The following is a 16,292-nucleotide window of genomic DNA, read 5'->3' as shown; positions in this document are numbered from 1 at the left end:
CCTACCTAACATACTTATGGCATTTGGTCTGCGCGATATTTCTTGCTCACCGCCATCGATAGTCAAGCAGTGCTGGAAAACGCCCTTGCGATAGTGGCCAATTCCAACGATAGTTCTTTGCGCCAGCGCAACACGATACCATTTACGGTATATTATATACTTTTACTATTTTGGCGTCAAAGTCGAGTTTAAAGTATATGTAGGGATATATCGGTATATAGAAGTATATTTAATCAAGTTCCAATCTATTTTCTTAAAGTAAATTAAAGTTATTTTCAAAATGACCGCCACTCTACATTTAGCGCAGAAAAAATACTGACATTTTTCGCTCTCAAAACGTGGTGGTTTTTGAAAATTTTCTCTCTTTTCCGAGGTGAAGAGATCGTTTTCGTGGTGACTTTCCCCTCCTTTTCGTGGTGTGAGCCACATGCAACACTGACGTCACATTTAGTCAACATTTACATTTTATGCTTTGGCCGTTTTTGTTTGAACCTTTTTATGTAAACAATCCAATGAAAAATAGTTCTGAAAACTAGCCAATCCTGAACAAAATTCATTGAGGAATTGGATAAAATTATTTGTTTAGGGCTGAGAGGGCTAACTAGCTGGTAATATTAAACGGAATATCAAATTCGAGGAATATCAATGTTGAATTTTTTGAAGAAAAAACAATCGATACTATCGTGATAGTATCGGGCTCAAAAAATTATTAAAAAACCATTGAAACCTTTTAGGAACTTGTCCAACTTGTAAAAATTAGATGCCACCTGTCGATTTGTTTACAAATGTGTCTTCGTATTTTATAGCAGCCAATCCAAACATATCAAAAGCGCAAAGACTGTAGCTCGATACTATCATGATAGTCGCAAAACCGTCGATAGTAGAGGATAGCAGTAAAATATCGATACTATCGATAGTGCCATCGATGGTTTGACACCTCTACGCCAAACAACAACTGGATGCAATTTCACAAATTGCTGTCGAAAGTTCTGTAAAAGGTAAGATGATCTACTGAATGATGTTAATCTGAAAGTCGCATTTTGTTGGTGCTCTTCTGTGTGGATTTCCCCTCTAAAATGGCCGAATTTACCGAAATCCACACATCGCGTCACTTTTTTTTTGCTTCTTTTTTTTTGCGTCTGTTGCTGCCTCTGCACTGGTATTGTGCCATTTGTGTACTGCAACTCAGATGAACTGTGTCTGTGTGTGTGTGTGATGTGTGCACTGTATTCTGTATAAGCCCTGTATGTGTCTCGTCTCCCCCGCAGCATCATCGGCAGCCGGTGCTACCCCAACATTACAGATGTCCTACTTTGGCGTCTACATTCCGCCGTCCAAGGCTGGCTTCGAGGGCACCGCGGCACAGTGTGCGGGCTCCATAGCGGCGGTGAATATCAAGCCAGTTTCAGAGTCGTCGTCGTCGGCCACCAACAACAACAATACGACAGTCACAGCAGCCGCAGTAGCATTAGCAGCATCCTCAGGCGCAACAGATAATCCCCATGCGGACAACTATGAGGATCCCGAATATCCACGTAAGTGCGTTGTTTATTTGTTTCCGTTTCAGTTTTGTTTTTTACGGGGAGACGCTTGTTGCTTCCAAAGAGCGCGCGCGCGGTGTGTGCACACAGCCATGACTAAGTGTTTCTGTGTGTGTGTGTTCGTTCGTCTGTGTGTGAGAGAGCAATCCCAAGAAATTCTCGAGGTTTTCGCAGCTGTTTCGCTCGCACAGTCGATTCTCCCCCTCCCCAGCAATATCGTATCGTATCGCCCATATATGGGCAATAAATTGTCAAGCAAAATGGCACAAAATGCAATTTAATTATACCACATGGGTAATTACAGCGCCTCACATCCCTTCCCAGCTACACCTATCATGTCCGCCTGTTACTTTTCTCTCCGGCTTCGCGTAATCCAATTAAATGCGTTTACCCGCGATTAAATTTGGGTCTGGAAAGCGCCCCCACATCCAACGCCATCAACAGGACCTTGACCTGCCTGCCTGACACAACACGAGTCACATTTATTGTTGCCTTTTGCACTGCGTTTTTCCCTTTTTTAATATTCTTCAGTTTTCGAGTGTTATTTATAATGCCAGCTGCACAGAGAGAGAGAGAGTGCTACGGTGTGTGCGTGTGCGTATGCCCCGGATCCAATATTTATATATCCCCAGCTAATGTGTCGAATGCTGCCCCGGAACAATTGTGGGTTGTGCCACCTCTGTCCCTGCTCCCTGTCCGCTGTTCTTGTTTGTTTCAGTCAAAGTGTCGTTGCCCACCAAAAGAAAAAAAACAAGATGTAAAAGAATGCAGAAAATATCACATACGAAAGGCCGACGCTTTAATACCCTTTTTAAGTAGACATATTACATCAATTTAGTATTTTCTGATTTGCGGATTTATGGAACTTTATGTTGCAACTGAAATTTGTTATATATCTTTGCTATTATTTGTACAAATTACAGCAGATCTATGCCATATTTTATATATATGTACTCTTGTATGTACGTTATCCAACACTGTGTGCTCTTGCTATCTCTTTTTGTGTCAATGCACTGCTTCGATTGAGTATCTTCTTTCTCATATGAAAAATATTTATAATTATGGTACCCATAATCGCTATGATGGGGGGCTATAAAAAGACGATACTATGGGCACGGGGCATAACAATAATAAATGACGATCTACAGCACAAGTAAACAATTTCCATGTGATATTTAATCTCAAGGAAAGAAATTCCCATCCATAATTAAAATTCTATGGAAACGTTGGGGGAGAAAAGTCAGGCACATCGAATTTAATCAAGAATACCCATATGCGAAAAGGTAGGGCAATGTTGCCTGCCGGCGTTGGGTGCCAATAACTGCGTCACACGCAGCACCCCGCCACCTCCCTCATGCCAACCCCCCCTCGCTTTTCTTTTGTTGTGGTTGTTTGCTCCCACTGTTCTGCGCATTTTATTTTGTTTTGCTTACCACATTTCGCGCCTCATCTGGCAATCATTCCGCTCATTCGTCATTTGTCGCTTAGCCATTTCCCCACATTTCGTTATTCTCTGCTGCCTCTCTGCCCATTCGAATGGCGTGACCAGTCGCGTCGTGTAGCGTTTGCTGCTGCTGCTGCTGCCGTTTGTTAGCAGCTCAATTTATTAAAATATATACAACCAACCATCCACCCACAGCCGACTCGCCACTGTGGCTGATCTTTACCGAAAAATCCAAGGCACTGGATGTGCTGCGACACTACAAGGAGGCACGACTGCGTGAGTTTCCCAATCGCGAGCAGGCAGAGAGTTACGTGCAGTTTGGCTTCGAGAGCATCGAATCATTGAAACGATTTGGCAAGGCCAAGCCAGTGAGCAGTAAGTGGGCAGACAGACAGACAGCGAGACAATCGCATTGGTATAGAGAAATGATCTAACGCTTTTTTTTTTCCCTTCCACAGAGCCGCTGGCAATGAGCAACAACTTTAAGCCGTCGTCGTCATCGGGTTCGACGGACGGTCCATACTCAACATCGCCCACCGCCAGCAGTAGCAGCAACAGCAGTAGCAGCAACAACATCAGTAGCCTGGCTGCCTCCATGTCGAATATGCTGATTGTGAATCCAAGCATATCGGCGCTGCCCAGCATCACCATCAATATAAGCAGCAGCAAAAGTGCCACCAGTGTGTCGATCAATGGCAGCACTACCACAAACAGCAGCAGCAACAGTAGCAGTAGCAACAGTGGAACCGGGACTGGGACTGGGACTGCAACTGGGACTGTGGCCAAGCATGAGTCAGGCACTAGCAGCAGCAACAGCGGCAGCGGTGAGCGTCCGCCATTCCGGGCACCCAGCAAGCAGGAGCTTGTCGAGTTCCGCAAACAGATTGAAACGGGCAATATCGAGCGAGTGCAGCGTATTGTCTGGGAGAATCCCCGATTTCTCATCAGCAATGGGGACACACCCACAAGCCTGAAGGAGGGCTGTCGCTACAATGCCATGCACATTTGTGCGCAGGTCAATCAGGCGCGTGTCGCCGAAATGATCCTAAAAATAATCTCCGATCGCGAATTTACACTTCAGTATGCCGGCAAGAAGGCCAATGGGGAGATGTGCGCCACCCTCAATGAGAATCTGCTCGACTACTATTTGAATATGCCGGACAAGGCGCGCGGTGAGACACCGCTACATTTTGCTGTCAAAAATGGCCATGTGGCCGTCGTTGAGGTGCTCATTTCGTATCCACAATGCAAATCGTTGGCCAACTTTGAGGGCAAAGAGCCCAAAGATGTGAGTACTACAGCTACAGCATGGGAAAATCCCTTTTTTTGCAATATATCTAAACTTTGTTTGTCTCTCTGTCTGTCTGTCTGTTACCTGCCACAGATCATTTGTTTGCGTGCACCGCATGCCTCGCCCGAGGTTGTCAAGAAGTTGGAGCTGCTATTGGGTGATCCGCACTATGTGCCCGTGCTGAGATCCGTGGCAAATGAGGTGCCGCCACAGGTGGGACAGCCCTTTACGCCCAACGAACCGCCGGTGAGTAGTCCGCAGAGAAAAAACATGAGGATTACTAGTACTAACCACTTGGCATCTGCATCTGCGTAAAAATTTAGAACTTGCAGCAAAAGGCAAACGACTGCGAGGGCCTCACCATGGACCTGACCATCAGCGCATTGGCGGGACCCATGCCGCGCGAAAAGGCCATGCATTTCTATCGTCGCTGGAAGACGCCGCCACGCATTGGCGCTAATAATATGTCACCGTTGGCCATCTCGCCCTTTGCTTCGCCCGTTAAGGTGACGCCCACCAAGTCCATTTTTAATCGCAGCTCGAATGGCAATGGAGCCAATGGTGGTGGTTCGCCGTTATGTCTGGCATCCACACCGGCGGGGCGACGTACGCTCTTCAGTCCGAATAGAGCGGCCACCAGTTCGCCGAAGCCTTTGCTGATCAATGGCAAGGAATGCGAGAACAACAACAACATCAATAACAACAACTGTTTGATCAAGCGAATGGGCGGCGGTGGCGGTGGTGGTGGTGGTGGTGGTGTTGGAGGATTACTGGATATACCAGCCACACCGATACGTCAGCTGAAGCCGGATCTATTTCTGGCCTATCGCAGTCAGGCCGAATACTCGCCCTCTGTCGATGACAGCCTGGCGGGCATCGATGCCAGTTTGCGGGACATGAGCATGAGCATGAGCATTAGCATGGGTATGAACGTGTCGACGGTGTCGCAGCTGAACGATAGCTTCCGTGAGCGTCACATCAAGAACTCGGACATTGAGAAGGGCCTGGAGGTGGTGGGCCGACAGCTGGCACGCCAGGAGAATCTCGAGTGGCGCGAATACTGGGACTTTCTCGACTCGTTCGTGGACATCTCCACCGAAATGGGCCTGGAGCGACTGGAGGGCTATCTGCAGCAAAAGTCTGAGCAGGCGCTGGCCTGGAATCAGGCCGAAAAGTCTGATCAGGCGTGGAATTTTGTGGCACAAATCGACGAGTATTTGGATATGGTCTCGGGCGATCACAATCAGCATAAGCATCGCAAGGGCCGGGCTGTGGCGGCGGCCGCTGCTGGTGGTGGTGGTGGTGGTGGTGGTGCGACCACCACCCAGGTGATGACGCCCTACACATGCGTGGAGAAGTCGCTGCAGGTGTTCGCCAAGCGCATCACCAAAACGCTCATCAACAACATTGGCAACATGGTCTCCATCAATGACACCCTGCTCTGCGAGCTCAAAAGACTGAAATCGCTGATTGTTAGCTTCAAGGACGATGCCAGATTCATCAGCGTGGACTTCACCAAGGTACACTCGCGCATTGCCCATCTGGTGGCCAGCTATGTGGCCCATTCGCAGGAGGTCAACGTTGCCATACGCCTGCAGCTGCTCCAGATGCTGCGCCGTCTACTACAGCTGCACGACGAGCGTCGCGAGCATCTGGGCTGTGTCTGTGGCAGCCTGCTGCTGATGCTCGAACAGGCGCCGGTCCATGCCGTCCAGCTGCCCGATGCCCTCAAGACGGAGAGTCTCTGTTCGGCCGCCTGGTATACGGAGCAGTCGTGCGCCTGCATTTGGGACGCGAATCTCAGTCGAAAGACCAGTCGACGAAAGCGCACGGAATCGATGAAGCGTGCAGCAGCAGCCCAGGTGCAGGATACATCACCAGCACCCGGTTCTCCCACAGCCACAGCGGCAGCAGCTGCCAATGTTTTGCGTTCCAAAGCCCAGGACTGGTCCTGGCAAAGTCGCACACGCCGCAGCCGTCAAAGTAGCGACAACGACGACGAGGAGGATAGCAATGATGAGAATTCCTTTGTAAGTGGGAACACCCAACCATCAATGAAACGAACTTTTAATCAAATTTTGTTGGCCTCCCTGCACAGTACGATGCCAGCGATGTGTGGCTCCAGCAGGACAGCAGCAGCGAGGATGAGGAGCAATTTCGCACGCCGCCAGAGCAAATGTCGCCGCGTGCATCCATTTTCCTAGAGCCGCCGCCGCGCTACGAACTCTTCATCTTTGGGTAAATCTTTAAACAAAATTCGAAAGATCGAAATTAAAACAAATTTGGCATCCTTGCAGTAAGGAGCCAACCAAGCGCGATTTGGATGTACTCAATGCCATTTTCCATGTGGATGTGGAGAAGGAAACGCTGCCGCATGTGCATGCCTGGAAGACGGTCATGGAGAATTATCCCCACAGCCGAAATGGATCTGTAAGTCAGCTTTTTTTTTGTGCCTGCCTTTGCAGTTGCAGCATTCCTTCATTTTTGTTGTTGTTTTCGTGTCACGCAGCTTCCCATCGCCAACGAATGTTCAGAAGACGCACAAGCCCGCGATGTGGTCCGGCTCCTCCAAGCCTTTGGAGGGTAGCGGCGGCACCATTGGCGGCAAACACAGCCAAAGCTCGATGCATCCCAAACGCCTGTTTGGCACACCCAAACTCAATGCGGTGACAGCGCCCGGACGTCGTGGCTCGGGGCCAGCGTCAACAGCAGCAGCAGCAGCAGCACCATCGACGCCGCCCAAGCCGGCACGCTTGCCGCGTACACCCGGCCAGTTGAATGGTGGTCTGCCCATGGCTGTCAGCGAACCAATTCAGATAACAGTGAGCCAGCCGGCTGCTGCGTCCCCAGTGCCGGCATTTGCAGCAGCTGCAGCGGCAACCGTGTCGCAGTCATTCCACACGCCACTCAACAAGATGCGCGGCCTGTTCAGCAAGTATCGTGAAATTCGGCCAGCCTTTGAACTGGACTCGCCGCTCATCAATATCAATGGTGGACGACCGCCCACAGGCCGGGCATCGCTGACCTTGGACGACAGCAGTGACTAAGCCCAACAGGCCACGGTCCAGCGTTTTGTTCATGTTGTGCAGACGTTCGTTGCAGTCGTCCCCCACATTACATACATACATACACATACACATACACATACATTTATATATAAATATATTCAAATATCAAGAAGAAGTCGAAAGAAAGAAAAAGTGTTTTTAAGTGCAAACTATGTTGAATTAATTGTCGTATTATATATACATATTTTTTTTATACCCGTCTAAATATCTACATTATATGTCGACTATTCCTTAATCACAATAAGATGAAACAAAAGCAAAAACAAAACAAAATGAACACGAAACAGAAGAGAATAGAAAAGAAATCAAGTGCAGAAAAGGAAGACGAAGTGAGAAGTGAGTGAAAAGAGAAATTAAAAAATGTATTCTCGTTTTTGTTAACATTACTGTGAAGAAACATAAAACTAATTTAAGCATAAACAAAACATAATCAACAGTATTCATTTCAACACTGAATCTTCATGGGTATTTTTGGCATGAGATTGGTTGGTATAATCCCCATCCGTAATCAAGAGCTAACGCTGATATATATAGCGTATATATATATTTTAGCTACACTTTTGCTTAGGTATTTTTTAACATGAATCCCCAAGAGTGTCCAAGTGCCTCCAGATCATCCTTTTGGCTTGCATATATAAGTTTGTATATATAACCAACAGTTGGGCTTTACACATTTGACGATTTGGCAGCCATGAACGTTTGGTTTTCCTTTCTTGCACCTTGTTGGTATTTATTTTTTATTTTAAAGCCACACACTTAACACTCTCTAATCAGCCAGCATATATTGGGAGTTGTTCTGGTATTAATCCATATTAATTATGTGATATATGATGCGAACTTACAGAGGCGAGGAGAGCCTGTTCCTATGCTGTTCTTGGTGTGGAATTGAATGATGGGTCTGTGCCTGTGATTCTGTGCTTCCGTTTTTGATTTTCATAATTGAGAGTGTTTATTCGGCGAGCTCGAAAGTCCCGCCACAGAGCACACCCAAAAAGATCTCAACATCGGAAGAGAGTGAGGAGAGCGGAAGGGCTCATGGATGAAGCCTATGAAGAGAGTAAATATTTTGCATTGATTTCAGTCTGGGGGTACGATCGAAATGCATGGATCAGCAATTAAGCGGCTGTGGTGTGTGGTCTAGGGTGCTGTGTGAACAAACATAAATAAATATTTGTGCATACATGTGTACTGATTGCTGAGTAAATCCTTTTTCGGTTGTCACATATAACGTTCCCAAGGAGCAGATTCAAAATTATTTTTCTTTAAATTCAAAATTCTAAGGCCCTCATTTATCAGCCATCAGCATGTTCCGGAACCAGCTAAAGCCCACAAATTTTGCCAAGTGTCGACTCTGCTGGCAACTCCATCAAGCGACCACAAACCAAATGCAGACACAGACACAGACGGTAAGACGCTTCATATTTAGTCAGTAAGGATTTATCCAATCGATTTTGTCCCTCGGCTCATGCAGCGCCAGTTCCGGGTGGCGGTGATTGGAGCAGCCGGCGGCATTGGCCAGCCACTGGCGCTGCTGCTGATGACCAACAGGCTGGTGACGGAGCTGGCCGTGCACGACCTCCAGGCGACCAAGGGCTTCCGCAAGGACCTGTCGCACATCGACACGGGCTGCCAGGTGAAGGCGTACCACGGAGCGGACCAGATGGCGAATGCCATCAAGGGAGCTGACATCGTGATGATTACGGCGGGAATGCCGCGCAAGCCGGGCCAGACCCGGGACTTTCTGTTCGACACCAATGCCCCGATAGTCGCGAACGCCGCTGCCCTGGTGTCCCAGCACTCGTCGCATGCGCTGGTGGGGATCATCACCAATCCGGTGAACGCCGTGGTGGCCGTTGCGGCGGAGGCGATGAAGAAGAGTGGCAGCTACGACCCCAGGCGGCTCTTTGGCGTGACCACGCTGGATGTGGTGCGGGCCGAGAAGTTCATCGGGGACCACATGAGCCTCCATCCAAAAAAGGTGCGCATACCCGTGATCGGTGGCCACGCCGGCACCACCATCGTGCCCATCTTCTCGCAGTGCCAGCCGCCCTTCGAGGGTGACGAGGAGTGCATCAAGTCGATCGTTAAACGCATCCAGACAGGCGGCGATGAGGTGGTCAAGGCCAAGGCCGGAATGGGCTCCGCCACCCTATCGATGGCCTACGCGGCCGCCCGCTTCACCAACGCCCTAATGTTGGGCCTCATGGGCGAGCCGGGTCCGCCCGAGTGCGCCTACGTGCAGTCCGACGCCACCGACTCCCCGTTCTTCGCCACGCCCCTCACCTTTGGTCCCAAGGGCATTGCGAAAAACCACGGCCTGCCCGAGCTGGATGAATGCGAAAAGGAGCAGCTGAAGGTGGCAGTCGAGGCGCTGAAGAAGTCCATCTCGAAGGGCGTAAAGTACATGGAATAAGTGTGACAGCTCTACGATATAATATAAGTGACATATCCAATCTAAGCAACCCATGGAAAATCTATCGGTAACAGCACACAGCTATCGTTCATTATTTTTCATTCTAAATTCAGACGTAGACGGAGAAACATCGGAGAAAAAAACCAAAATTTTAAATTCAAACCAAAATTTAATTTCGATGCACGAATCTTTGCGGCGGCATCCAACGGAATGCCGGTCTCCGGCGCGGTCTCCGCATAATTGAGGAAGTTGCGTCCATCTCCTAAGAAATGATTTGCACATGACGAATGTCCAATTTCCCGCCAGCGACATATACTGGCGTGTGTATGCCGTACGCGAAAAGCAGCTGATCTCGATGTCGCTAGTCATTGAACAGCAGCGAGTGCAGGAGTCATTTGAGCGCCATCCGCCATCTGGGCCCGCTATCAGAAGGCCAGCGAGTGACGAGACGAAATTGGGCCTGCAAACCCAGACTCTGGATGGATACATTGTTGGTTTGTTCGTGTCTATCCATTCTAATCAATTCCAAATATAGAAAAGTTCTGTCATTAATTTTCAGAAAAAAAACTATAGTTTTTGCAGTGCTGCTCGATTGGTGGAACGCTCGAAGGGATTGTCTCTCGTGATGCAGGAACATTTTACAAGTGAGTAGTCATACGAAATTGTTGATTAATCGGAGCTGAGAATACGTATTTGCAGAAATCCCCACAAAATGGCAGCAATTATCCGTCCGGGTCATAGAGAATGCTCGAAAAGATGTTCCTCCATACAGCAACATTTTGACAAGTGAGTGCCCATTGGCAATTGATGATTAATTGTTAATCTGACTCCACATTCCCATCTGCAGTTGCTCGCTACTCTGCTCATTGGCATTCAGTTCGATGACATGACGCACAAATGATTTTTACACTCGCTGACGTTCAGTATCGAGCGAATCGGGGATTAGATGCTTTTCAAGTACGCCACACACACACACACACACACACACGCTCGCCACTTTGTGTCTCGCCTGGCGCGAAAGCGGACATTCGTCGTGCGCAGATCATTGCTAGGAAATCGACGACACAACGTACTCAATGCAGCGGACATTGGGCTTAAAATTAAATTTTAACTCCGTTGCTCACTGGTCTGGCTGATAAGCATTCAGCTCCATGCTGCACAAATGATTTTTACTAAATAAAACAATGACCTTAAACGAACTGAATTTGCGCTAATTAATTGGGTAAAGGTAGCTTAGACATATCCTCCAGGAGGACGAAGCATAGAAAAGGGGGAATTATTCATTTTGCTTCTTTGTTTAACTTCCATGTTGCTATCTGCATCGTGACGTCATCGTCCACGTCGTTCCATCATTACATCATTCTATCATTCCATCATTCTATCATTCCATCATTCTATCATTCCATCGTTCTATCGTTGCATCGTTTCTCATTTGATATTTTTTCACTTTTCTGTCTCATCAAGGTGGCCTTGATTCGAAACCAAACTGTCTCCTGAACAACATCAATTAGAAATTCAACTCCAGCTAAATTTACAAAAAATTCAGTCTACTGTTTCTGCAATTGTAAATTCCCGAAAAAAACGTTGAAAATATGTCCAGCTTCCAGGAATTGAGCTCTGACGAACAAGCGGCCTTGGACGCTTGGCTGCAGAGCTACGAAATACCGCTGACCTATCGCGATGGACAGCAGCTCTGTGACGCACTGAAGGTGGCCAGAATGTTTAACAGGATCCTGCCAGGACTGGTCGACCTCACCAGCTACACGCCGTGCCTGAGCCTGCCGCTTAACTTCTTGAACTGGCAAATCTTCAATCAGCAGGTCCTGCGCAAACTGGACATGGGCTTGCCCCTGGAGGATCTTGAGAAGATGGGTCAGGGCTGCGTTAAAACTATTGACCTATTGCTCCACACCCTGATGACCAATGAGTCGCGCTTGAAGCAGAAAGAAGTTTAGAAGGGCAGCTTGGGAGCGGGGAGGGCGCAACAAACACAAAAACAATACAACATACATATATCTGTTATGTTTATTAAAGAATCTGCGACTCTGGAAACGTAGCTGACATTTTACCTAGTAATTCGGCGTAGCCCCCATTAGCGAAAACTTGGCTGCGGCATTTTTCTCTGCCAAAGCCACTCAATTCCAAGCCGGCGCTCGAAGTCAGCAACGGGACTTCTCTCTCTCTCTCTCGGTTTGACTCTCTTTCGTTGCTTCGTTCGGCACGCAGCTCATCTGTGTGGCTGTTTGTCGGTGTGAGTGTGTGGCTGAGCATCGTTCTCTCTCTCTCTGTCTTTCTGCCGTTGTTGTTGCTGCTGTTCAGTTTCTCTGCGGCGGTGTGCTTGTGCTGATCATATGGCGGTTTTTTGGCTATGGCTACTTTTTTCCTTTTTGTTATCAATCATCAAGCTAAGTAATCCGTTTTGTCAGATATAAAGCCGAGTAAACTGTTTTGTCAGTTTTAAAGTTCCCGAGGAGCAGATTCGAAATAATATTTATTTAAATTCAAAATTCTACGGCCCTCATTTATCAGCCATCAGCATGTTCCGGAACCAGCTAAAGCCAACAAATTTGGCCAAGTGTCGACTCTGCTGGCAACTCCATCAAGCGACCACAAACCAAATGCAGACGCAGACACAGACACAGACGGTAAGACGCTTCTTCCTATTCAGTCAATGAGGATTATCCAATCGATTTTGTCCCTCGGCTCATGCAGCGCCAGTTCCGGGTGGCGGTGATTGGAGCGGCCGGCGGCATTGGCCAGCCACTGGCGCTGCTGCTGATGACCAACAGGCTGGTGACGGAGCTGGCCCTGCACGACCTCGAGGCCACCAAGGGCTTCGGCAAGGACCTGTCGCACATCTCCACGGTGTGCAAGGTGAAGCCCTACTTCGGAGAGGACCAGATGGAGAAGGCCATCAAGGGCTCACACGTCGTGATGATTACGGCGGGGATGCCGCGCAAGCCGGGCCAGACCCGGGACTTCCTGTTCGACACCAATGCCCCGATAGTGGCGAAGGCCGCTTGCCTGGTGTCCCAGCATGCGCCCAAAGCCCTCGTGGGGATCATCACCAATCCGGTGAACGCCGTGGTGGCCGTTGCGGCGGAGGCGATGAAGCAGGCTGGCAGCTACGACCCCAAGCGGCTCTTTGGGGTGACCACGCTGGATGTGGTGCGGGCCGAGAAGTTCATCGGGGAGCACATGGGCGTCCATCCGTATGAGATCAGGATACCCGTGGTCGGAGGCCACGCCGGCACCACCATCGTGCCCATCTTCTCGCAGTGCCAGCCGCCCTTCAAGGGCGACGCCGAGTGCATCGCGTCGCTGGTCAAGCGCATCCAGACAGGCGGCGATGAGGTGGTCAAGGCCAAGGCCGGCAAGGGCTCCGCCACCCTGTCGATGGCCTACGCGGCCGCCCGCTTCACCAACGCCCTGCTGCGCGGCCTCAAGGGCAAGTCCTGTGCGCCCGAGTGCGCCTACGTGCAGTCCGACGCCACCGACGCCCCCTTCTTCTCCACTCCCCTCAGCTTCGGCAAGAAGGGCGTCAAGAAGAACCACGGCATGCCCAAGATGAACGACAGCGAGAAGAAGCAGGTGAAGGTGGCCGTCGACGCGCTCAAGAAGTCCGCCGCCAAGGGCGTGCAGTACATGAACAAAAAGTAGTGTGGTTACTTCAAAATTGGGGATCTAATAAACTAATAGAACACTTTGCAAGGAAACGCTAAAAAAACTCGCCTGTTATTTTTTTTTTTATCAGAAATAACAACTCAGTGGATCGGAGTTGCTTCTTTCTGTGCATTTATTTGTGCCATTTTTCGAGTACCCTGAAACGATTATTTAGGTGATATTAGTTTCGCTATAGCCATGTCCTTTTTTCCCCATTTGTTGTTTTGTTTCTAGACATTGCCCTGCGCTTTTCCGATCGGTTCATTTGTGGCATGCAAGTTGCAACTTTCGCTCTCTCACAATCTTTCGTTTTGAAATAGAGTTCTCAAACTTTCCAAAATGTTTGCCCCAAAAAAGGGGAAGCAGGACGAGCGAAGGAGGGAGAGAGAGAGAGGTGATGGCAGCTAAAAGCGATATTAGTGCAACAAATTGTTGCAAGCAATAAAAGGGGGAGCAAGTTCGTAATGCTTGTGTCCAGTATTACGCCTGAAGGATACCCATTTAAAAATTAGAGCACTCAGTTTTGGGCACCGTACATGTAAGGGCGGCCTCAGAGGGTCAGGGTGGGGAAACCTCTATGGTATTTGGCTAGATTATCCAATGAAAAATCCCAAGAATTGGGATGCAAATCTGACCATTAAACGAGCAAATCGAGAACGTTATGCTCCCTTACGAGTGCCTTATGAAAATTGTTCAGATCAAAATACGATATTTTAATTAAGAATTAAGAATTAAGAAGAACCTATCTTATTTGCCCATTTATATAATTTTGCTGATTTTTTTTACCTCTCGGAAAGTTGAGTATGTGCATCTGAATGACGTCTGGAATATATGCCTTGAGCTCGTCGAGTGCTGGGTATAGAAAAGAGCCATGAAAGCAATTACCATTAATCACACACGAACACATACAGACAAATAAACGGACAGACGGACGGACGGACGGACACGTAGCGGACATTGGAGACCGACCAGCCTCAAAGGAACATTCTTCGCCACCGATCGATCTTGGTGCGCAATGCAAAACGAGAAACTGAAACCAGAAAGTAACGCCGAAACTTCGGGCATTGCAGAAGAACTAAATACCCTTTTTTCAAAACAGTCGTATCAATGGCAGTACACATTTATATTGCTCTATTGATCATTGATCGCTTCCAATAAATATTTCCCTCTTTGGGCTTTCTTTTAATCTAAAAATCCAAGATACTTTCTGCAAGGGTATGTGAAAAGGAAAAACTTTTATCGTAGCCTGGTATACCTACCTCCAGAGTGTGGGCCTTCCTTTTCGAACTCATCCTCGAGAGTCTCGCTTACTCTCAATTTCTTATTTATGAGAGTGTGCTCCCAACGATGGCAGCGTTGATACCCTTCCATTGATCGTGGCTCATCGAGGGTCGGATTGGACATGAGAAGCAGCAAGCCACGCGCGGGACTAGGTAACAGAATTCGTCGCGTAAAAAGTTACAGATTAAACTACTTATTAATATTAGCTTGAAACGAAATTACTTTAATGTTGAGTTTTCCCAATATCCTACAAATATTTTCTAGATACAATTCGCTTTTTACTTGTTTTACTTTTTACTTGTTTATTTTCGTATTGTAATGATTTCTAATCATTGGTTGTGGCAATTAAGACTTGCCCCAAAACAATATAAAAAAATAATACTGAAATGGAAAAACAGCTGACTCTCAGAGCACAGGGTTGCATTTAAAATATAGCAATAGAAAATTTTAAATTTTTGGAAGTATTTTGCACTAAAAATACAACAAAAAAAACAAAAATTGTTTTGTATATTTACCAATTTACGTATAAATATGTAGTAAATTATAATATGTATGTATAATCTATATGTAAATATGTACTTGAGCCAATGCAGTTGGGTATCTGCCTGTCGAGTTCCTGTGTCTTTTTTCTCCTTGCAGTACCCTTTTTTTTTTTTTGCTCATTCTCTGCATTTGTCAACTGAATCTGAAGAGTGGTGTGGAGTGGTGGAGGCGCCAAGGGGTGAGACACTGTGGCGAAGGGGCCCAGGCCAGCCCAGGCCAGGCCGGGCCAGACCCCAACAAATTTGTTTCAATTGCCGTTCGTTTCGCTCAGTGGTCGGGCAACTTTTCAATGGCAGGCCGTCCTTTGACAAATGATCGCTGATAAGAAACCGAAACGAAGCGAACGAGAGAGAGAGAAAACAAATTGAGAGGAGAACAACTGTGTGTGAAAGGGTGATTGGGCAGTGGGCAAGGGGGCAAGGGGGCAACCATAAGTGGGTCGCGATCGAGTTTCGATCCTAGGAGAGGGTCCTAGAATAAACTTCTGCGGCTGCCTTTCTCTTTGCGCCAGGTGCAAGTGCAGCCATCGACTGAGGATCCTTGGCTGTTTTTTTTTTTCTCATGCTAAATGTAATTTATGCTCAGGTCTCCTGCAGAAACGGTGGGAGCGGCTGGGGGGGGAAGCTGTGAAGGGCCCCTGCCCTGCCCTGCCCTGCCCTGCCGACTGGCGCCAGTTGGATGAGGGCTCCTGCTGCTGCTGCTGCTGCCGTTGCTGCTTCACTTTTATCTGGCCACCGCCATCAGGGTCAACTCAATTCGGCAGTTCTTTTGTTCAGCTTTGGATTCGGTTTGAGTTTTTGGGTATTTTTTTTTTTTTGGGTTTTTATTTTGGGTTCGAGCTGGAGCTTTGGATGGATCCAGTGCAGTGCAGTTCAGGCTTTTTTTTGCTTTTGTGTAACTTGAGAACACTTCATGTGTTGGTTGGAGCGAAAACAAAGAGCGCGCAGCCGATAGCCGGCGATAGCTGGAGAGTCTGGCTGGGGCTGTAGCTGGAGCTGGAGCTGGGCCGGCCGTGTCAGAAGTTCACACAAAACTTGTGAAGTTCCTT

At 48.0% G+C, this 16,292-nt stretch overlaps 5 protein-coding genes across 7 annotated transcripts; all 5 read left to right on the top strand.

Annotated features, from left to right (window-relative positions):
* Nucleotides 1-905: 905 nt before the first annotated feature.
* LOC111065314 (ankyrin repeat and LEM domain-containing protein 2 homolog) lies at nt 906-7,792 on the top strand. Its single transcript, XM_022353423.2, is given in 10 exon segments — nt 906-998; nt 1,269-1,535; nt 3,181-3,360; nt 3,444-4,273; nt 4,370-4,522; nt 4,600-6,306; nt 6,375-6,514; nt 6,574-6,685; nt 6,687-6,706; nt 6,786-7,792. Coding segments are annotated over 9 exon segments (3,912 nt in total). The 5' UTR covers nt 906-998; nt 1,269-1,303; the 3' UTR covers nt 7,324-7,792.
* Nucleotides 7,793-8,568: 776 nt separating this feature from the next.
* On the top strand, nt 8,569-9,757 carry LOC111065398 (malate dehydrogenase, mitochondrial-like). Its single transcript, XM_041595501.1, has 2 exons — nt 8,569-8,743; nt 8,815-9,757. The coding sequence occupies exons 1-2, from the start codon at nt 8,649-8,651 to the stop codon at nt 9,755-9,757; spliced, it is 1,038 nt and encodes a 345-aa protein (XP_041451435.1). The 5' UTR covers nt 8,569-8,648.
* A 280-nt stretch (nt 9,758-10,037) lies between these two features.
* On the top strand, nt 10,038-10,947 carry LOC111065295. Of its 2 annotated transcripts, none has more exons than XM_022353401.2 (4): nt 10,038-10,255; nt 10,331-10,401; nt 10,457-10,543; nt 10,605-10,947. In XM_022353401.2, exons 1-4 carry the CDS (start codon nt 10,038-10,040, stop codon nt 10,640-10,642), a joined length of 414 nt encoding a protein of 137 aa, XP_022209093.2. In that variant the 3' UTR covers nt 10,643-10,947. The 2 variants fall into 2 exon arrangements, with proteins under 2 accessions (XP_022209093.2, XP_022209094.2); XM_022353402.2 differs by having other exon boundaries at nt 10,117-10,251.
* A 402-nt stretch (nt 10,948-11,349) lies between these two features.
* On the top strand, nt 11,350-11,712 carry LOC111065399. Its single transcript, XM_022353543.2, has one exon. It carries the CDS (start codon nt 11,350-11,352, stop codon nt 11,710-11,712), a length of 363 nt encoding a protein of 120 aa, XP_022209235.1.
* Nucleotides 11,713-12,185: 473 nt separating this feature from the next.
* On the top strand, nt 12,186-13,484 carry LOC111065282 (malate dehydrogenase, mitochondrial-like). 2 transcript variants are annotated; one of them, XM_041595475.1, is made up of 2 exons: nt 12,186-12,389; nt 12,469-13,484. In XM_041595475.1, exons 1-2 carry the CDS (start codon nt 12,295-12,297, stop codon nt 13,415-13,417), a joined length of 1,044 nt encoding a protein of 347 aa, XP_041451409.1. In that variant the 5' UTR covers nt 12,186-12,294; the 3' UTR covers nt 13,418-13,484. The 2 variants fall into 2 exon arrangements, with proteins under 2 accessions (XP_041451409.1, XP_022233814.2); XM_022378122.2 differs by having other exon boundaries at nt 12,187-12,402; nt 12,470-13,484.
* Nucleotides 13,485-16,292: the final 2,808 nt, after the last annotated feature.

Source organism: Drosophila obscura, unplaced genomic scaffold (assembly GCF_018151105.1).
Source record: "Drosophila obscura isolate BZ-5 IFL unplaced genomic scaffold, ASM1815110v1 contig_73, whole genome shotgun sequence".
Lineage (NCBI taxonomy): Eukaryota > Metazoa > Arthropoda > Insecta > Diptera > Drosophilidae > Drosophila > Drosophila obscura.
The sequence above is the reverse complement of the archived record's forward strand: the minus strand, read 5'-3'. Positions and strand labels throughout refer to the sequence as shown.